General features: G+C 47.0%; 1 protein-coding gene across 1 annotated transcript in view; it reads right to left on the reverse strand.

The window, feature by feature from the left end:
- The window catches only part of Ccdc60 (coiled-coil domain containing 60), a 145,247-nt gene that overhangs the window by 37,394 nt on the left and 84,746 nt on the right, over positions 1-23,107 (reverse strand). Inside the window, exons 3-5 of the mRNA XM_035444174.1 lie at positions 13,620-13,790; positions 7,463-7,570; positions 1,379-1,486 (exon numbers count right to left, since the gene is read on the reverse strand). Of these exons, the coding sequence (XP_035300065.1) occupies positions 1,379-1,486; positions 7,463-7,570; positions 13,620-13,790 (387 nt within the window). The remainder of the gene's footprint in view (positions 1-1,378; positions 1,487-7,462; positions 7,571-13,619; positions 13,791-23,107) is intronic.

Below are 23,107 nucleotides of genomic sequence, written 5' to 3' on the forward strand. Positions count from 1 at the left end.
GGGATCCACCTATGTCTACTCTTCAGTGCTGGGGCTACAATCTCTGGGCATGCAGGTGAGGACTGCTAACATGGGGCCTGGGTTTTCATGGTGCAAATCAATGCCTCAAGTTAGGGTTCTTTACCCTCTTTTGTTACTGTTGTTTCACTTTGGCAAACATATGGGCCTTCCAAAGATGATGGCTCTACAAAATGAAAACTATCTTTAAAGCTCCTGAAACAGTGACCTCAAAGCTCTGGTATGAGTCATCCCTGTGGTGATGACACAGCTTACATTTTCATGGCTTCATCAACATTCTCTAGAGTTTCCATCTGGTTGTACCTAGCTGCTCCAGAACTGGAACAAGTACCTTAGTTCTAAGTGGAGAACTTTTATATATATATATATATATATAATATATATATATATATATATATATATTTAAATATATACATATATATTTTCAATATATATTTTATATTGAAATATATATATTTTAAATATATATTTTAAAAACCAACAGAGCAAAAATCAAACCACAAACAATGACCCAAAAAATCAGCTAGCCCACCAACCAACCAATCCAACTCAACCAACTTACTCATTAGCCAACCAATGAGCCAACTTAACCAACTTGCCCACCATCCAACCAGTAAACCAACCCAACTTGCCCACCAATGAACCAATAAACCAAAAACCAACCCAACAACTTACCCACCAACCAACCAATGAACCAACCCAACCAGCCAACTCACTCACCAAGGAACCAGTGAATCAATGAATCAATCCAAGCAAACAAGTAAGCAAGCAGGCAGGGAGGCAGGCAGGGAGGCAGGCAGGGAGGCAGGCAGGGAGGCAGGCAGGCAGGGAGGCAGGCAGGCAGGCAGGCAGGCAGGCAGGCAGGCAGGCAGGCAGGCAGACAGGCAAGCAAGCAAACAAAATTCCCTTTGGCTAAAGGAGAAAAACAAGAACAAAGAGCAAAGGTGTGTGTGTGTTTTGGGGTTTGTGATGGTGGCAGAGGTAGAGGAGCATTCAGAACCAATGCCGAGGGAGCACAGTGAGATCATGAGGAGGCCTGGCCAGAAATCCGGTTGTGGGTCTACATTCTGCTGGTGTAGCTTGCCTAATTCTGTGGTGTAAATGTTTCCACTGTGCCCTGTTTTAAGCTACCGTCGTGTTGCCACACGGCATCAGGAAGAGATGCTTATAAAGAAGTGTGTACAGTGGACTCTGGAGAGAGTGTCAGAGCTGTCGCCAGCTTACCTGGGTTTGGATCCATAGAGCATGTCAACCCGGCAAAACCGTCAAAGAGGGGGGTGGGTGGGAAAGATAAGGCCCCCACCTCTTACCGCCCAGGCAAGTGCTGGTTTACAGTAGGATGCAGGGCTGCTGGCCTTACTTGGGGTTCCAGCAGGCAATCAAGGGCCTCATGACGTGGTGGGTATGGTCGATAGTCAGGGCCTCTAGGAGCCAGTGGAGTGCACACAGCTGACGGTAGAGGGGATCCCTGCAGAGACAGAGGGAGGAACACAGGGAGTCCTTTTAGAACAAATACATTCACAGAGACTGCAGCTGTGCCGGCCTCAGTCACATTGGTAAGTGTTTGCACACATTGCACATGAGGACACTGGAGATCAGAGGGGTTAGGGAAGCCACACAGTCATGTCAGTCGTCCAGCTAGTAGGAGGCAGAGCCATGACAGAAGCATGAGCATCCTGTTCCAGTTCCTCTGAATTTGTGTGTAGTGGGTAGAGTTTCTCCTAGCTGGAGGTCATGACTCAGACAAATAAAATGAGAATTGAAGGCAATTAATATCCCATCAATGTCCAGTCATTTATCTTATAAAAAAATGCCATAAATAGCCCGAGGGCATTAAGAAAGCCTGGAAACGGGAAACAGTATTAACTGGGTTGAAACATAGCTGGCTATTGAAGAAAAACACACTGAGCACGTAATTTGAGAACAAAACGAAAAACACTGCTTAATCATATGTTCAGTGGACATTTCTGATCACTTGGAGACCTTCTGTTGCCCACAGCAAACCAGACATTGACTGGTGCACTTTCTCCATATTATTTAATGTCTTCGACAACCTGGTGGGATATGAATTATCATCTCTATTTTAGAGAAGGGGAAACTGAGGCCCAGAGAGCACTACCGGTTTTGCTCAAGATCATACTCTCATGTTACACAGAGACAGCATTTGGATGTTTGGTTTAATGCTCACGGCAACATGAAAGACTATTGTACCTGGGAGAGACCTGAGCCTCAGAAGGGCCAGTGAGTTACCGGAGGTCACACAGCTAGCAAAGGTGAGGATTTGATCTGGAGAGTGATCAGCCCTAGACACTGTGCCTTAGGGAGCTGAGCTCTGACTAGGTACTGATGAGGCCAGTGTGTGATGATCACTCTGCTAGTGAGTGAGGTCAGGAGAGGGTTAACCTGCTGTCTGTGGTTTTCTTGGAATAAATGTGCAGTCCTGGAAGCTGCCCCCCTCCCTCCCCCTGATGTTTCTCATCCTGTACTAATGGAAGGAAGGCCTCCCAGGAGCAGGAAGGGATGGCTTCTTGATTTCCAGGAAGATCTCTCCTCTCTTAGGGTTTCCCCTGAGACTCATCTGTCCATTCACCCAGCATGGATTAGAACTCCCTTGTCTCTACACCTCAAGTCCTTGCTTGATCTCAGCTTTGTGCTCCTTTACTGTCCTTGCTGCATGTACACACATGGGCTCGGCATCTTTCTGGTTCCCGAATGGAAGACGGTGGGAATCAGTTGCTTTGGAGCTGACGTTTTCCCTAACTGACAGCTTGGGTGTGGTTCTCATCCTCAGGGCCACTGAGATAATGTGTAGTGACAGCACCACCCCAACAGTAACTGTAAGCACCCACAAGAGCACTGTTCCAGTTGTTCACTCTCCACGGGTTGTTCTCATCCTTATGAATCTGGGAGGAGGGTACCTCTTGCATCTTATTTTGCAGATAAAAGAAAATGAGGCATAAAGGACCATGAAACTCAGCTAAGGACAGAGGTCAGCAAATAGCAGACTTGGAATCTGAGTTCAGCCTCCTGAACCCCTGCTGTAAAATAAAGCTGCTCATGTTTCCTGCCGGAGGGTACAGCCACTTTTCACCAGGAATTGGTTTCATCAGATGGGTCTAGATTGTGTACAAGGAGTGGGAGACTCCACACTCACTCACCTAATCTGTAGTGAACAAACTGGGAAATAAGCAAAAACAAAACCTAGAAGCCTGCTTCATAGAAATCTGACTTTTCTTTCCAGGTCACAGAACAATGGCTCAGATTTAAAGAGAAAACACTCATTTGCTTGGATGCAAGGCATGGTAGGTAAAATCTCCACACAGGGTTGTGCAAAGCTCACATTTGCAGTGCCCGGGGGCTCAGAACCTGGTGAGAACCAGCACCTGATTCTCACATACCTGAGCAACTCCAGTAGGAACCCTGGGTGTGTGTGTGTGGGGGGGGGTGCGAACATCCCTGGGGCTGGGGGAGAGACAGTAGTTTTCTCTCACCAGCTGCCAGACCATTGTGTACTGTGCTGTTATAGCCATCTACACCAGTGTTCAATGACAGATCTGGACATGGGGTGTGGCATGCTTTTACTGAACAGGTATTTAGAAAAGGCTACTAGGGACAACCTTGTCATTTTATAGAGATGGTAGGAACCTGTGTCTTAGTCCTCCCCTCCCATTTTGAAAAGTTAAAGTCAAGTCTCCCCTGAGGTGATGGGATCGATCCCCACACAGTTAATTCAGGATTATCGGTCAGCTTTGGGATCAATTGCACTGGGACTGAGGGGCTAACCAGGCTCTGATCTACACTGGCTGATGTGGTGGCTGAGAGCTTAAGATGTGACAAGCAGAGCCTGTCTTCATGCCTTTTGGTAGACTAATGTTATGGTTAGAATGTGACATGTTCCCGGTGGGCTCGGAGTTTGAGTTGGCCCCCCAGCTGGTGGTGCTGTTTGGGGAGATTGTGAACCCTCTGGGACATGATGACTAGATGGCACACTTAGGGCCCTGGGAGCAGGCCCTGGGAGCAAGCCCTGGGAGCTGTATCTTGGCTTTGTAATCAGCTCAGATATAAGCAGGCTGCTTGATTGGCCCACTGGCCTGCCTTCCCCCCTCTAGGGTGGGCTGAATTCCCTCAAACTCAAACCAGAATAATTTCTTCTTCCCTTACATTGCTTCTTTTTCTTTTGTCTTCTTACCATTTTTAATTATTACATTAGATAATTAATTAAATCATCAATCAAGTAATTAATCAAATAATTATTAGGATTGTTTAGTTAATGGGGGAGGGATATGTTGTGCTGCACTTGTGGGAGTCAGAGGACAAACTGCAAGAATCAATTCTCTCCTTCTACCATGCAGGCTGTTGGGATCAGACTCTGGCCATCAGACATGGCAGCAAGTGACTTTATTTGCCAAGCCCCTTATGCTATGTTTTGTTAAGTATTCTGTCACAGTGGAAAGAAAAATGACTAATACAACTGATTACAAAAACGCTTGAAGTCATGGAAAGACAGCTCAGTGGTGAAGAGCACTGGCTGCTCTTCCAGGAGACTTGGGTTCAGTTCCCAGCACCCACATAGGGCTCACAACTACCTGTAACTCCAGCTCCAGGGGATCTGCTGCCCTCTTCTGAGCTCTGAGGGCACTGCACTCATGCACACACACACACACATATATATACCCCACAGATACACATATGTTCATAGTTAAAGAGTAATAAAAATACATCTTTATAATACCTCAGTTCATACCCGCTCTTCATTTTGCATATTCATTTTTTTTTGTTTTTGTTTTTCAAGACAGGGTTTCTCTATGGCTTTGGAGGCTGTCCTGGAACTAGCTCTTATAGACCAGGCTGGTCTCAAGCTCACAGAGATCCACCTGTCTCTGCCTCCCAAGTGCTGGGACTAAAGGCATGCACCACCACCGCCCAGCCATTTTGCATATTCTTTAATTATGACCTTGCTACTTTATCTTATCAAGAGGTAGAGTCTTTCCCTCACTCCTTGTGTCCGTTCTGCCCTTTGACTGCTTGGTCAACAGAATGGTAGAGGAACACCATGCCTCTTTGTGAGCTTTTGCCTTGGGAAGCCTTGTGTTCAGGTCCTTGTTCTTAGAATTCCACTTGGATACAGTGTGAGCAAGACTTTATCAGCCTACACTAGATGTTGAGAGATGCACCTGTCATCTTAGTCACCAGGCAACCATTCAAACCAAAGTCTGGTCCTGCCAAGACCAGCCAGCCTCCAATTTACCCAACTACTAGATACAAACAGGGAAATAGACCCAGCCAGAACCGGCCACGTTGGGGTCACTCAGCAATATGTAGACTTGGGAACAATGAGAAAGGGTTCTAAGTCACTTCAAGTTGAGAAATACATTAATGCTCTAGCTATTCAACATGGCCAGAACCTTTGATTAGCCAAGGGGGAAAAAAGTGGCAAGTGTTAGTTTAGGGCAAAGGTTGGCAAACTGTAGCCAATGAGTGGGTTTGTCCCTTGTTTCTATAAAGAAAGCCTTATTGGAACACAGACAATACAACCCATCCTTGTCTCTTTCATATTACAATTGTTAATAGTTGCAAGAGAGACCATGTGATGGTCAAAACCTAAGACATTTACTAGATATCTCATAGAGTAACAATAAATATATTACTATAACATCTACTATGGGTTGACAACTGTAATGATATTTAATACACCTGAGCTTGGAGCCAGGGAATTCAGAGTCCCATTGTGATACCTCTGGCAGGGTTCACCTATCACTGGAGTTCACTTTCCTCGTTTGTCATTGAAGGGAAACTATTTCTGTTCACTACACTTAAGGCTCATTGTGTTAAAGCCTCATTGTTCAGATCAAATGGATGGGACTTACCCATTTTTTCTAGGCATCTATTTCCATCTCTGGATATATGTGAATCTCATGCTTCCAAAGGGCTTATCCAAGGGAACAGCAAAGAGATGGGGGAGTGCTTCCAAGAGACACTGGGAATCACAAGGCCTGTTTGCCTAAGGGGATACTTTGAGGGCGTTCAACTTAGGCTGCCATTGGAATGTTCATGATGAATAGGTCTACCAAGAAACCCAGATAATGCCAACCAAAGTTGGACAGGAGGCCAGGGGGATTAACCTGGATTATTACAAAGGGATGAGGGCATGTTCAGGGTATACTGTTGACAGTGGTGATGGAAAATTGTGATGGAAGATAATGAATGATGGTGATGGTGGTGGTGGTAGAGGAAGAGGAATTGGTAATGGCGGCCTGTATCTTCTACCCATGAACGAAGTGCTCTCATTAATTATCTTTAATATCTATATAGTCCTGCAAATTTTGCTCCTGGGTTTTCTTTGTGTGCAGGAACCTTGGCTTTCAAAATATGTCACGGAACTCCCCAAAGGCAAGGCCTTGGGATCTACTTTTTACAGTGCATGAAGGAGAAACTTGGGATGTGACATCAGAAGGACCTGGCTTACAGCCTGGGAGGGTGACCTGCTGTGTATGCTCTGTGACCAAGAAGAGATGGTCTACATCTTTGAGCTTCCACTGTCTTCTGCAGAGAGGGACAAGGAAACACCCACACAGTAGGGCTCGGGAGAGGGCTGAGTACACATGGTGTCTACAGAGCGGCATTGTCACTGTAAAGATTGTGGGCAAATAATAAATATAGAGTATATTGTGGCGCTGTGAGCACCTTATCCTAAGGCAGAGGTTTTCAACACTGAGGTTGGAGGGATTGTGAGGGTTTGGACTGAGAGGACATCTGTTCATGTCTGCAGACATCTGTGGTTGTCACAGCTTGCAGGGTAAGGGGCGCTCTTGACATCTGCTGGGCCGAAGCCCAGGATGCCACTTCTAAATAACATCCAGTCTTACACAGGGAGAAGCCTTCACAGCAAGGAATTCTCAGTCTCCAGATGCCCATAGGGCTGAGGTCACAAGGTTATGTCTCTGCCTGAACCTTCCCAGGTGAAAAGCTACGGACTCGTAGCTCTTGCAACAGATGAGAGAAGAACCAGGTGTGAAGGTCTCAGGAAGAGAGAACATGCACGACAGGAGATGAGGAGGCCATGCCTTTAGGCATTGGACCACAGAGGCTTACCTGGGAAATAGCTCTCTGGATCATATCCCCTGAGCCTCCGCTGAGATGTTTTTGTACAAGCTCTACAGCGAGAGCTCAAGACAGATTTTTATCAAGCGTTACAAACTATTTGACATTTGAATGTCTGGTTTGGTGAGAGAAGGGGTGACGAGGGCCCCATCTGATTTGTCACTGGGGTCTAATCCACCACACCTATGGTGTCTGTTCTGTGTGTTTTTTTTTTCTTTTCTTTTCTTTTCTTTTTTTTTTTTTAATGAGCCGGTTTTGCTGGCTCCAAGCTCCTCGCTCCCTTCAAGAGGACAGAGGAGCATCTCAGTGGCTCCTGACACATTCACTTGTGGAACCTGCTTACACGTGAGACTCAGGCAAGTTGGGCCCCATGATGCAGCTGTGGATTGGTATGAATGGTCGGATAATGATGCCGGCCTCCAGCTTCTTTAACTTCTCCTCCTCGTAGGCGCTGAGGGAAGAACAGAAGGAGGGGCAGAGTGAATCGTAAGTAGCGGCTTTAGACCTTGTCTATGTCAGGGCTTATTTGGCACTCATCATCATGTGGTGCCTACAGTGTGCCTGGCAATCGTGCCAACTTGCTGGGTGAGAATTCTAGAAGCATTCCATGAACAGAGCACATTAAAAGAAAACGACACTTGCCCCACTAGAGGAGCTGAGAAAATAAACAAGGAGGTAAATTCTTTGTTAAAGAGACACCATACCAGGTGTTGGAAATGCCTTTTCAAGAGTAAGAAATACTTTTGTGTTCGTTTTTCATTGTTGTGTGACGAATACATGAGTGAACTAGATTTGCTGGGCCTCACAGTGGGGGTAGCGGTGTCAGATCAGCTTACCCTGCAGAGGTCCAGGGAGTGGGGGGAGAGAGAGAAAGAGAAAGGGTAGAGGGGGAGAGAAGAGAGGGAGGGAGCAATAGAGGGGGAGAGGGCAGGAGGGGGGAGGTGGAGGAAAAAGGAGTGAGACTGAGAGAAGCCTGTTGTGACTTGCTTTCTCAGTCTCCCCCTTTTAGTCCATGTGGGTCCCCAGCCTGTGGGATTGTGTGGCCCACGTTCAGGGCAGATCTCTCCTTTTTATCTGATCCTAGACACACCCAGAGGTGGTCACTGCAAATCTCCTTGGCGGTTCTCAATTCAGTCATGTTGACAAACAAGATTGACTGGCATACTCTCTGCTGTGTTCTAGGAAGGGTATTTTGAAACCATATTTCAGTGGTCCTCCTCCTCCTCCTCCTCCTCCTCCTCCTCCTCCTCTTCCTCCTGACTCCTCCTCCTGGCTCCTCCTCCTCCTGGCTCCTCCTCCTTCTCCTCCTCCTTCTTCTTCTTCGTTTTATCACAGAGCAGGTTATCTCAGTCATAGAAAATGGTTTTCTTTCAAATATTCCTGCATCATAGGCATTTTTTATAATTTTCAGCCTGCAGGTGGTGTTTTCATCAGACTACTGTGTGTGTGTGTGTGTGTGTGTGTGTGTGTGTGTGTGTCTGCGCGCGCGCATGCCAGGGCAAATGCATGCACATGCAACTTAATCAACCATCCATATTTTAAATTTTAGAAACTTCATGTAAAAATTGTAAAGCTTTGGTTCTTGAAACCTTATAAATGCCAGTCACTCTGGGCCCTGTCACTGTTGAGCATCAACAGCAGCTGAAGATTGGAGGGGAGGGGGTCACTGCTTGTTTGACTGGGGTCATGCAGCTCAGGCTTAACCACAGCTGGTTTCCCACCCACCTGTTCCCCTGAGGGGCTAATTGTTTAGGGGGGTCCCATCTAAGTGCTTCCCTTACAGGATGACTGATGGGCTCCAGTGGGCTCCACCCACTTCTAGCAGTAACTATTGAACATCTTAGTGCAGGGCCAGCAGATGTAGCATCATAGGAGACTGACCCACCCTTGCCCTCCTGAGGCTTAGAGTCTTGTGGGGTTGGGTGGGTGTAACCGAGAACACAATGGGGCTCAGTGTGCATAGGGAGAGTACACAGAGTTTGATAGGCTAACGTTGGCTGTAATCCCTGAGGGAGTCATGACAGTTAAAAAGGGCATCACCCATATTCACTGATAAACCCCCAAATAATTTCCCCCTTTCCTTAGATGGTAGCTCTGTGGTAGGTTGACTCAGTAAAACTTGCACAGAGTGATGCCATGTCAGGGTTCAAGAGTGAGCGGCCTCTCCTCCCTGCACCCTGGGATGTTGTTAGTGTCTGTCCTATGAAGAGGCCCCACAGGGAGAGGCACCGGGCCAGTGTGAGGGAGCCATCTCCTTTAAGCCTCCCTGGCTGATGCCAAATGGAGCAGTGACAGCCCTTGGATCATGGACCTGTGGAAGTAGTGTTTGTTGCCCTGAGTTAGTAAGTTTTGGAGTCCGCACTTCATGGCTACAGTAATGGGAACAGAAATAAAAGCTGAACTGAGATCTGAAGGTTGAATTGAATTAACTAGGCCAATAGAAGAGAGGATGGGCTTGTACTGGGAGGCAGTAGCAGGGGGCGTGCAGTAAGAGGGGCAGGAGGAGGCTGTGCGACAAGGCAGAAGCAGCAATCCTCCAACAAGACTGCCTGGGTGGGCCTGCAAGGTCTGTCCATACTTCTGTCTTTGTCCACTGAGGAATGGATGCCCTTCAGAGGGCGCCGTGGGGAGCAGTTTCTCTTTTGAAACCATCATCTTAGCTTCCTGTGAGGTCATGCTGGCACACACACATGAGGACCAAGCACCTTCCTCTAGGGAATTTGAGGACACTCTTGGGGTCATAGAGCTAATTAAAAGATAGCCCCAGAATCTAGGTGCCCTAGTTTCCACGTCTGTTGACTCCTTATTTGATACTAGAGCTGGAAAACAAACAAACTAGAAAAAAGTCTCACTGGCAAATACGTCGTTGTGTTTTGTCTTACTGGCCTAACCATGTCTCCCAGACTAAACAGAAATTAACCCAGCCCTCATACTCCTTAACCTCTGGTTTGATGCCTTCTCTTGGCTCCAATAATAAGATAAATTCACGCCTCCACCACCTTTTTTTTCCAGCTGAATCTGCACAGCGGGGAGGCGAGCTTGCAGAAGAGGATTTTGTGGGACATGCTTGATCTCCCCTTTCTTGCCTAGTTTGGCAGACTTAAAACTTTTACCCGGAATCACCTAGATCCTGAGGTGTGGGGGGGGCAGGGCAAAAATAACCCCATTTGCTTTGTAAAAGCAAAAGATCAAATACTTGGTTAGAAAGCATTTGTAAACGAACACTTGTGTTCTTGAGACCTCTGTGTTGGAACCATATCTGTAGAGGTGGGCTGCCTTCATGGACAATAAGATTTTTTTATGCAAAAAAATATAAGGAGTTTAGCTAACAGAAGCCCAGAGAGATCAAAATCACTTTGTTGCATTTATAGTTGCTGATGGCCACGGAGCCTGTTTTATGTGTTCTGTGACCTGTGCTGGCCTGAGCATCGTCTTAAATAACCCTCATAGTAAGCATGGGGGTTTGGTACCATCCACATGGGTAAAACAAATGGAGGCCCAGAGAGGCACAGTGAACTGCTCCAAGTTCAGCAGCTGTATGGGTGGAGTCAGAAATGGAATCCAGGTCCTAACTGTGCTCTTGACTCTGACCCCGCCATGCTATGGACAGTCTCTTTATGCTAGCTTATAAAGCAGGCCCCACTCCTGCATTTGATGCTATACTCTTGAAGTGGGCAGCCACTTGTGTTAGTGACTGGTCTTGTACACAAAGGACCAATGAAAGGAGCAACTGCATGCATATTTAAACTTATTAAACTATAAGTGAACCATGCCTTGCATACCCAAACATGGACCGGAGGGGAGAGAAAGGGTCCTCTTACTGGATTAAAGCCACATCCACGTAAGTGGGATGTTCTGTGCCACCTCTTCACATTTTCCTCCCCTTTCATGGTGCAGGTTGGGTGGCTTGTCCATTAGATTACCGTTTCTGTAAAGGGGAGCCTCGACTTTTACTCCTTTTTATCCAAGGCTGCCATCTGACAGGCAACACTAGGAGTCCTGGACTTGGGGAGAGTGATGATGGGCTCTGGGTAGAAGGCAGAGTTTGCACCAAGATCTTGGGACTGTCACAGAAAAACAAAGACCCAGGGGGTTTCACTGGCTGGCTCTCTCTCTATTAAATATCCTGCTTTCAGGGTCTAATGAGGATGTTTTAGTGGTTCTGAACATACTATTTCTGACTTGTGGACAAAGACAATGCATGGAGAGCTTGATTTGATGAATGGTGTGATTTGTTTTTCCTGAGGTGTTGGAGATTGAACTCGGGACCTTGCGAGTGCTAGGAGGTACCCTACCACTGGCTGACATGCCCTCTTGGGCAGGATAATGTCTAACCTTATACAGCAGTTGGAAAACTGTGATTGATCACAGTGGGTTGCGTACTCTCCCGCATTGCGAATGTAGACAGCTTCAGATGCTTTCTACTAAATAAAAAATTCCGTGTTTGAGGTGATGGGTCTGATAGTGACCCCCATCTGACCATCTCATGTTGCATGTGTGTTTTGAGATGCCACACTGTACCCTATGGACACATACAGTCACTTCTGTGTCAAACAAATGTCTGAAGGTGCTTTTAAGAAAGAAAATACATTACTGCCCTAATGGTGCATGCTGGGTGCCAAGACTTTCTGATGGGCTGATACTGGTGTGTCATAGATGTACCTCTTGGCATCACACACCATTTCCCAGTATCATTACAGTCCTGATTAATGCTCTACTCCCTGGAATGTATTTTCTTCTTCTAGATCAATGGGAAGGGATAGGTGGAGTGGAGTTCAGGGTCCTGTGCGTTGAGATCTTTCAATACATCACCGTAAGTTGTGTGGTAAGAATGTGCCAGACTGTTGTAGTTTGAATATAAAATGCCCCCATAGGCTCACATGTGAGGACATTGGGCCTCCAGAAGGTGGTGCTGTTGGGGGAGGTTGTTGAAGGGGGCAGAGCCTTGCTGGAAGAAGTTTTGTAAAGGATGAATGAATGACAGCTAGGCCCACCCCAAAAGGAGACCCTCCAACCTATCAAGCAGTCATTCTCCCGCCCTGCTTTGTTCTCTCCCCCACTGACACTCACCTGGTCACCTACAATGAACATCAAACATACTGTACTGTGTGAAGTAAGCCACACCATTAAAAGGTCACATATTGTAGGACTCTGCCCACAGGACTTTAATATTTATCTATCTATCTATCTATCTATCTATCTATCTATCTATCTATCTATCTATCTATCTATCTATCTATCATGCATATTAGCTAACACCTTGGATGACAGAATTTGGGTAATGGTGCAGAGAAAATTTGATCAGCCATGGCTTTTTTGGAACCCGTGAGGGGGACTTAAAAATGCTATGAACGAGTAACTCTCCCCAATCCATGACAGAATCCACTCTAACTGGCTTGGGGGTAGCATGGACACTGGTGGTTTAAAAATCTCCCAGGGTGATTTCTTCTTCTTCTTATTATTATTTTTTGCCTTGGGTCTTTTGACCTCCTGCTTCAGCTTCTCAGTAGCTGTGAATTGCCAGCGGCTACCAGGTGATTCTAATGGGTTGCTAGGGTGAGCTTTGCTAACTGGTTACAGCTGTAGCTGGTTTCTGTTGTGAGCCCCTCCCCTCCCCCAACCCCAGCGTGTGCTGTGTTCTGACTTCACAAGCTAAGTTTCCTGGGGCCTTGTCCGTGATGATGATTGTCAAAGTCCATGGGTTTTGGTACCACTGGATTTTCGATTGAGGATGCTTCTAATTAGTGATGTTGGAAAACCAACAGATATCTTTTAGTCCATGTTTCTACAACTCTCATTCAGGGCTAATAAATTCCTGTTTTGTAGGAATGCAGCATGGTAAATACTTGTCACTACTGCTGTGTTTGGTGCTAGCTATGGTTCCTCTTGTTGTTTTATCCATGTGAGCATCTCATAATGAAGCTTCGGTCTGTGGATGATCTTCCCCCAGCTGGGAGAAAGCCTTCCTGAAAGGGAAGTGGCTTTACTCAGAAAACAGACACTCTTCTGTGTACTAGCTTTGTGCAAGACCAGGAGCTGTATCTGGGGGTGTAGAGCAGAGATACGACAGGGGATAAAGTGATAGACGCAGTGCACGTTATGAGGACCCAGAGAAACCAAAGGATACAGCAGGCTGTTGGCTGAAAGCTAGGAAGTGCCAGGAGGAGGCAGCACCGAAAATGGGTGTTCAGTTCCCAAGTCCCGAGCTGAGCTTTGGTTGGAAGAGGATGTGGGGAGGGATCAGGGATGGAGAAGATATGGAAAAGATGGGGGAGGTTTGTATGGGAACAAGCAAGATTAGTTCTGTTGCCCTTCGTAGCATCAGGTAGAAGAGTGGAATGTGCCATAGAAGATGCTCCACTTAAATGTCAGAGAGTAAGGATGACCAGGCAGATTGGACAAGGCTGAACAAGGGGCTGGGTACCGGCCAAGGAAAGGGGAGCCACCCTGAGGGAGCGAACCTTCACTGCTCAGTATCCCTGAGGATGCTGCCCACTTACGTCATCATATTGTCCCTGCACTGGATGTCTGAGTACTTCTTGGCTGGTTGGAATTTGTTTAACTCTTCCTCCCTCAGCTTCTGGAGTTGCTGTTGCTTCTTTTTCATGGCATTTTCCTCTTGAAGTATGTTAAAATATCCACGGCCTATCTTCACACACTGCATCAGGAAGCTGGAGAGAAAAGCCGGGGTAGGAGGCAGGAGAGGGAGACAGAGGCAGACAGATACAAAGATAGGTGGATAGGGTATAAAGTGAGAGGGAGAGATGATGGAGAATGACAGGCGGATGGATAGATAGACAGACAGACATAGAGATAGGAGCGGGGGGGGGGGATATCAAAGATAAGCTCTTAACTGTATTAGGACCATATTCTTCAGTCTTAGGATCAGCTATCTCTGAGGTCACCCTCATGCTCACAGAATAGGGCCCTTAGGTAATGGATTGAGTCTGCCTGGTCCCCACAGGCTCTAGTGTTGCATGCTTGGCTCTCTAGCTGGTGGTGATACTTGAGGGGGGGGCAGTGGGACTTTTGAGATGCGGGGAGTAGCTGGCAGAAGGGGGTCATGGAGGACCATTGAAGGTCCTGGTTCTGCTTCCTCTCACTGAGCTTCTTGGTCACCTGAGATGTGAGTGGCTCCTGCCACTCTTGTCACCTGCTCCTGCCACCAAAAACTGAACTGCACTGTATCCAGCCATCCCTGCCAGGATGGACTGAAACTGTGAGCCAAAGTAGACCTCCCTTTCCTCAGATTGTCTCTGTCAGCTGTTTGTCACAGTCACATGAGGCAATGAAGATCTCCCCTCCCCCCCCCCCCCCCCCCCCGCCGCTGCATTTCCAGAGTCAGACAACTCAACAAGCTTGAGTGCTGCATCTGCCTTTTACTAAGACCTGGGACAGGCAATTTAATCCCTGGAAAACTATGTTCTACCTTCCAGCTGGTATTTACCGAGTATGTTTTCTACCATGATCCCACTAAAGGATACTGTGAGGAGTCATAAAGATCCACAGCCCAGGCCAGGGAGATGACTCAGTGAGTGAGGTGCCTGCCACAAGAGTGTGGGGACCCGAGTTCAAGTCTCCAGAACCATGTAAAAAAAAAAAAAAAAAAAAAAAAACCAGAGATGGCCGGGCAGTAGTGGCACTCGGGAGGCGGAGGAAGGCAGATTTTTGTGAATTTGAGGGCAGCCTGGTCTACAGAGTAAGTTCCAGGACAGGCTCCCTACTGCCAAAAGGCTGTGAGCACACACAGGGGACGGGATGGGGGGCTATCTAGAGAAACTAGGAGAAGGGCCTCCCTGGAGGAGGTGACCTATGGCTAAGTAGGAGCCCACAAGGAGGAAATGGAGGTGATGATGGGTGAACTGGTCGCCATAAATGCAGAGCTGAGTCTGTGTGCACTGGTGCCCTGCTGTGGGGGAGCTAAAGCCCAGGCCCTGCATGGCAGAGGTGGGGAGCCTTGCATCCTGAAGTGAGCCTGGAGTGTGTGTGTGTGGGGCTCAGGGACTGTGCCTTCTAAAGGTGCTTTGGGAATCTGCAAACATCTCACTGGCTTTCTAAGTGAGTGAGACCCAAAGACAGGCTGGGGCTGGGAAACTCGAGGAAGCTACTGAGTTTTCAGCCCTTCTCCCGCCAAAGGCAGCAGGAATCCCAGCTGCTGTGCCTTCTGGAAGGGCCCAAGTGACAGGTGGACAGGGTTGGTGGAGGGGAGAATCTAGCCCTGATGCCAGACATCCTCGTCTATTCTGGGAACTTCAGACGGTGGGATCGTGGAATGAGCTTGGAGGTGTTCCCCAGACACTGCAGAGGCCCATTTAAAAATGCTTGATTTTATTTTGCAGATTCTCATTTAATTCCATGTATGTTTCCTACATCCTCCTCATCATTATTGCTGATTACTGATTACTAGGCTATTTGTAGGGTGAAAGCTATTTGCAGGGAAGAGCAGTTTTTTGGCTTTAAATCCACTCACGGGCGGGGGAGGGGGGGTTTGCTCACTGCTTCACAGGGTGTAAAGCTCCCTCAGCTGACATTGAAGAGGAATGATGTGGAGGGAGGTGACTGTAGGAGGCAGAGGCGGGTTACACAATGCAAAGTTTCCTCTGCCAGACACAGCTTTCTCACTGTTGCACGGGGTGGTGTTTGCATTTTCAAAGGACATATGTTCTCTGTATGGGAGTCCAGGAGTCTCATGTAAGCCCATGAGAGGATGGCTTGCTGTGCCAATGGGAGGACTCAGCATGGCTCAGCAGGGATAGGGCAGGGAACAAAAGTGTGACACGAGAAGGCAGAGGAAGGGACAGGTTCAAATGGGGTGTGTGGGGTGTTTGCTTTGTTACTTTTTTGGGTGGTGTGTGTGTGTGTGTGTGTGTGTGTGTGTGTGTGTGTGTGTGTGGTGAATGCATGTGTGTGTATGTGTTTGCAGGGGATACACCTGTGTGTATGTGCAGGTGCCTGTGTGCAGAGGTTGAGGGAGGATGCTATGTGTCCTGCTCTCTGTCACTTTGCATCTTGTTTCCTTGGCATAGATTCTCTCACTGACCCTGGGGCTAGGCTGGTAACCAGGAAGCCCCTGTGATCCTCCTGCCTCCACCCATGACGGTGTTGGTGTCACGGGCCGGAAGGAGACTACCCTGGCTTCCTATGTGGGCTCCAGGATTTTAACTGGGGCCTTCATTCTTAGGTGGGTTTCAAAATATCGTTTGTTTTTATTTTTAATTGACATAATGACTGCACATGTTTTTTTTGGGTTGCAGTGTGGTATCTCTGCACAGGTGTGAATGACCACTGTGGGTAAGTGGCATGACCATCGCCCCAGGTACATGGGAACATGCCAACTCTCCTCTCTTCCCTGTTTTCAAACACGCAGATAACAGTTGTCAATCAGCTACAGCCTTCAGTGTTGTAGACCACCCGAAGTCCTACTGCACCCTTGTGACATCAGCTGTCCTTCTCCATCTTCCCTCTTTCCTTCCCAGCCTCCTGTAGCCACCATGGTCATGTTCCCTACTTCTATGCCTTTGGCATTTTTAGCTTCTGTGTATTTTACAGCGTGACGCATGCACTGTCCTGTGCCCGACCCACTTCACCCAACTCTGTCCCCTCCAGCTTTCTCGGGTAATTATAAATATTAAGTGCGATGCTTAGTTTAATTGTCAACTTGACGTATTTTTTCTTTCTTTCTTTCTTTCTTTCTTTCTTTCTTTCTTTCTTTCTTTCTTTTTTTTTCTTTTTTCCGTGTGTATGACTTAGGTCACTTCACACAAACTTGCCTTCCGGGACTGAAAAAAAACCAGGACTGGGCAGCACCCAACAAGCATGTGGTTCTCGAAAGAAGTTTCAGGGCCCTGGAGAGCCAAGGGGTGGCATGTGATGGGAACCAATGTGTGTTCAGTCTCTCTGTTACAGAGGGAGGAGGATTAAGTATGTCACTTTGTTGAGGACTAATAGCCCAAATGTACCTCCAAAGGAAAAAAAAAATCCAACTTTTAATGGTGTTATGATTCTGCATCCGGCCAGTTTTTGCTCATATTTTCTGTCTCTGCCTACGAGAAATATGAGGCTATAAAGCCGAGAGTGCTGTGATGGGGAAGGCTGAATGACATTAAGATGGACAAACACTCCTGGCAATTGAATTTCAGGGGTGTCCTGCTCTTGCAATGGGTTATTGCCTACGTGGGAAATTTTCACTTAACAAATTTTACTGTTTTCAGATAATAGCAGATAAATCAGTGTATTCCCAGTGTGTGGAGGTTTGAAGCGTAGAGAGCTCACTTCATCTGGCTGGCTTATGCCTTGCTCTGTCAGCCCACCCAGACGTATTGATTTCTGAGGAGGGCAGGGCAAGCATGATGGAGAGTGGAAAGGACCTAAAATACCATCCCCTGGTTCTTGACTATTTAGGCAAGCTGGATGGGGCAAATTAATAATGCAGCCCTGGTTCAGATACATGAGAGCATATATTTTGCATTTAAATTTCCTGCATTAGAATGCCCTGTTTATACAATAACTTAATAAATCCAGTCTGGCTGCCAAATTGACAAGAAGGTGAGAATCATTCATTAAAATGCAAATGCAATTGAGATGAAATTTGGGATATATTTATTACAGTAATTGAACCTCACTCAACTGTAATCACAACAGAGTTTGAACTGCTTTTCAGACAAAAGGATGGTATGTGTTAGGGCCCTCCCAAGTTAACATCTTTGTCAGTGTGCAGATTAAAGCCATCTACTGAGTGCTAATGGTTTGCAAGGGAGGGTTTTCCTCTTCTTGCTAGGACAAGATTGCCCAGACAAAGGTCAGCCACATACACAAAGAGTCACCCTGGTAGTGTATTGTGTGAACAGCAAATTGACTATAAGCAGATTTGAGTGCTGGTTGCAACCCCCTTCTTATTAAATCAAAGCTGAACCGTCCCTGGGTCATTTGCTGATTGTCAAACCCAACCACGGTGTGTGTTGTGTGTGGGATTCCTGGAGTCAGGACTTCACCTCCCAGATCTACATCCAAGACAGATCTCCTTCCTGGATGACTGAATGGTGGGCAGGACCCCATGAATGGGTTTTTGGGGTGGAATACAGGTCACATCATGGCTTTGGGGTTGTTTTCTTCAGCTCCTCCGTGAAGCACATGTGTTGGTTCTTAGGTCTGGGCAGACAGCACTTCTGTCCTTCTGTCCCGAGGACTGCTGCTTGGCTGGTGTGGTCAGTGGCTGGGATGGTGGGGACAGGAGACCTGGTGACTCTGTGCCTGTAGACGGAGTTTCATTCTGCCTGGTCCTGCCACCCTTTAGCCCCAAATAAACACACAGAGACTTACATTAATTGTAAACTGTTTGGCCGATGGCTCAGGCTTCTTATTTGGCTAGCTCTCTCTTAATTATTAACCCATAACTGCTAACCTATGTATTTCTACATGGCCTTATCTTACCAGAGAATGCCTGGACCTGTTACTCCTTCTGCGACTACATGGCATCTCCCTGGTGGCTCACTCTCTGAGTCCTCTCCCCAGAATTCTTATCTGGTAGCCCCACCAATACTTTCTGCCTGGCTACTGGACAATCAGTGTTTTATTCATCAACCAAGAGGTACATACATACAGAGGGATATCCCCCACATCAGCTGCCTGTGGCAGGCTGTGGCATTTTCAGACATCTCCTGAGCCCAGAGTCTTGACTTTGCCATAGAAAGAATTTAGAATTTCAGGATAGTCAGTGTGGAGGGAAAGGTGGAGTTTATTAAAAAGGTTTTGCTGTAGAATTAACAGAGGTGGAGGGAAAAGAAGAATGGAGGAGGAAGGGAGGCAGGCAGGCAGGAGGAGGGACACAGAGAGGGAAAGAGAAGGGGGACAGTACACACCCAAGTGTGAATTTGAGCCTCTCTAGAGTCACCTGAACAACGTTGGCCACAAAGAGGCTTTTGATGGAGTCTGAAGTTACATTGTCTAAGGGGTCGCTAAGGAACTTTCCCTTCCCTGGTGTGTGACAACACTGGGTAGAATTTCAGGCTGATCTGAAAATAGTCAGAGGGGCTAAAGGGGTCTTTACTACACCCAGTTCCAAGGGTGCAGGCATTCAAGGACATCAGAGAAGCAGCCCAGCATATGGGGGAAGCTTGTCTGCAGGCCCAAGATGCTATCTGATGGCATTCCTAGCTTCTGGGCTGGTGGAAGCTAGTGGTCTGCTGAGTTGATGCATTCTAAAAGGTTTTTTATCTTTCCATCATGCAATGTTAGTTCCGACACAGAGGTGGGGGAGGAATGGCTGGGCTAGGACTAGCCTGATACCCTCTTAGCCTCTGGAGCTGTAACATTCCAACCTCTCCACTGTACTGAACCGGCCCATCAGGCTCTGCAGACACAGCCTCTTGTCAGGAATTCGCCACTGACTACAAGGAGGGTTCTCAATCTTGTTTGAGAAATCCTCACAAAGTTTCAGGTTTACAGCTTGACAAGGTTAAAATTTTAAAAACCATGCAGGCCGTTAGCCTAGCTGTTTCATTTGAAACACCTCTATTTTGAAAAGGAACGTGGCCTCTATACCCGAAGTCTTCACAGAAAATCTTGTTAATTGTGCCAGAATTCCTCACTGTCAGCTGGTGAGTAACTTCTGCCAGATGGCAGGGTGAGTGACTCCTCTCCCTCCCCATGTCCCCTGAGTTTCCAGAGGAAAGCAAGGCCCAAAGAATTCCTCTGGCCTGGGTATGTATCCTGTTCCCAGAGCAGATAAACCCAGGGTACAGATGAGGTGCTTCTGTGTCCCCATGAGGTCATATCCAAATATCAGCCACAAGTGATTCTATTCTTGATGTCACTGCCCTTGCTTCCTGCTGATGCCACTCCAGCCAAGAAGGGTCATTTGAAGTCTCATGTGCTCTTTATCTTCCCAACCTTCTCTCCATGGGGCTGCAGGACTCTTTTTTTTTCTTTGCTTTTTTCCGTTTGAGACTGGATCTCTCTATGTATCCCAGGTTGACCTCAAACCCACAGTTCTTCTACCTCAGCCTCCAAAGTGCTGGGATTTCAGGTGTATGCCACATGCCTGGCACAGCTTTTTCCAAGGCACAGGTCTAGCCACTGTGACCGAAGAGCTCCAGGTCACCCAGTGACCACCCAATGTTCTCTGGGACTTGGCCTCTAGCCACACGCCCAAGCTCTCCGGGGCATCTGTCTGCCCTCTGTAATCAGATGTGCTCTTCCTTCTCTCTGTAGCACTGGCTTCATCTCCATCTTCTCTTGGCTGATTTCTATTGGTCTTTCCTGGCTTAGCTGCTCAACACCTTCCTTCCTTCTCCCCTCATCACCTCCATGCTGAGTAAAGATCACCCCCAGTGCCCTGTTCTCCCACATCCTCTCCAGCCCTGCACTCAACACATTGGATGTCGATGGCCTGTTTACTTCCAGGATGTGGGGCCATTTGATTTTATTCTTGATTAAAAACTTGAATTTTTTGTGTGTATGGGTGTTCTTCCTGTGCACTGCATGAGTGCCTGCTGTTTGGGAGAATCAAAGGGCATCAGACCCCTCCTCCCTTGAGACTGGAGTTACAGACAATGGCGAGCCACCATTTGGGTGCTAGAAGTCAAACCCAGGTCCTCTGGTAGATCAGCTAGTGCGCCTAACTACTGAGCCATCTCTCCAGCCCAGCTGAGGGCTTCAGAAAGCACAGTTTGTCTTCCCCACCTTTCCCCTTGGTTTCCAAATACCCATCCCCCAGCTTCCTTAGTAGTAGACACCATGATCTTGGGCATTAATGTGCCCAGACAGGCAGACAGACAGACAAAGAGGATATGAGAGAGAGAGAGAGAGAGAGAGAGAGAGAGAGAGAGAGAGAGAGAGAGAGAGAGAGACCCTGCATCAAAAAACTAGGTGGAGAGAGACCAAGGAAGACACCCAACGTTGACCTCTGACCTTCTCATGCATGTGCACATACATGGAATTTGTCACAGGTGCACATGAACACACACACACACACACACACACACATACACACACACACACACACACACTCTCTCACACACACACACACACACACACTATAATATCTTTCCTCCTCTAAGCTATTTTGGTCAAATATTCAGTAGACATACCATCCTAGTGTGTTGCTGCAAATTATATATGAGAAGCAATTGCTGGCACACTGGAGGTATCTGATTGACAGCACCAGCTACTGCTTTTTCCTTCATTTCTGTCATTCATCACCGACCCACACAGTCACTGATGCCCTGGGCAGTGTTATGACTCTTGGCTTGTTTGTAGCCAGGGTGATGGTTTGGCTGCAAGCCCCACAAGGTTTCTGGGAAGAGGCACTTGTTCTGAGTGGCAAGCTTAGGTGGTTGTCTTCCAGGAGTGATGGCAAGAACAGTCTAATTAGACCACAATTATTTTGGGATTTGGTGAATTGCGATATGAGGCAATCCACAAAGGTCTGTGAGTCTGCTGTGTGGAGTGGTGGTGGGAATGACTGCTTGGCTCTCAAGTAGTAATGAAATTTATTAAACTAAAGGGCCGGGGAATTAACCTCCACTCTGCTGAAGAAGAAGCTGCATGTGGACGCTTTCTAATTATTTTAAGTGGTTTTCTTTTCTAGGTTTTAATTTAATCTCTATCTCTGATTGTCACTAAAGAAAATACAGGAAGAGCGGGACAGGGAGAAAAAAAAATAAAGGGTGAAAGGGTGGAAAGAAGAGCCTGAAAAGCTCACGTCAGAGCCTGGTAGGTGTTTCACAAGGGGCCCTGCTGATCAGCAAATATCAGTCAAACCTGGTGGTTTAGCCTGAGCAGACAGTTCCCATGTCAGGGAATCCCATTTAAGGGGAGTTCATGGCCAGCCATGCATCATATCTGATTGTGCGTTTAGCTCCCTACAAGTGTTTCCTGGGCTTTCACTGTGATGGCATAGACATCCAAGGCCCAGGGAACACTGTGGAAGAGGGATGGAAAGATGATAATAGCTGGAGGATGGAGAAGAGTAAATTGTCCAGTAAATTGCTGCCTTATTGGATATGACATGGCAATTGCAATAGTGAACACACAAATAGCTGTTGTGGCTACCTGCATACATTTGCGCCCACAGATACACATACATACACATATACATACATATATACATACATACACACACGCATTCACATAAACATCTCAAATATATGTACACATATACATACATACACACAATACACACATACAACATACATATACAAATATATGCACACATGCATATGCATACACACACACACAGAGAGAGAGAGAGGGGGGGGGCACACAACAAGAAAGTTAGAAAGTACAAAGGTAAATAGGAGGAATTAATGCAAGTCAGGGATAAGAAAGTCTGAGGGAGTGATTGTGATCCCAACATACACACATGGAACTGTCAACATGATGAAAATTAAAGAAGCCTCCTGGCAAATGTGGGTGCAGTGTTAAAAAGGCTGATGGTGATGTTGTTTGTAAGGTAGTTTGTAGTCTTTAGACCAGAAAAGCTTCTGTAGGAGTCCTTTAAACAAAGCCAGAGCAAAGCTGCAAGGTAGAGGCTTGAGAGATAGCTCAGTGGTTAAGAGTGGCCAGCTGTTCTTTCAGAGAACCCAGGTTCAATTCCCAGCACCCATGTCTGGCATTCAGTTCCAGGGGATCTGACACCCTCTTCTGGCCTCCACAGGCAAACATATACTTGTGGCACACACACACACACACACACACACACACACACACACACACACACACACACACACATATTCACAAAGCAAAACCCCTAAAAAATGAAAGGGAATTTGAGTCTCTGCCCCTGCTCTGTGACAGCACAAAATTCACATTCATTGAAAAGCAGTCCCCAGATGACATGAACTTTACCTGAAGGTCAGTCACTACTCAAACCTGTGGGTGTGTGAAGAGGCAGCATATACTCAGGGGAGGCTAGACTGGGGTGCCCAGGCTATACCTATAATTATTAACAATGGGCTGTGTGATAAAAACAGAACTGATCACTCTGCTC

The sequence above is a fragment of the Cricetulus griseus genome, chromosome 4 (assembly GCF_003668045.3).
Source record: "Cricetulus griseus strain 17A/GY chromosome 4, alternate assembly CriGri-PICRH-1.0, whole genome shotgun sequence".
NCBI lineage: Eukaryota > Metazoa > Chordata > Mammalia > Rodentia > Cricetidae > Cricetulus > Cricetulus griseus.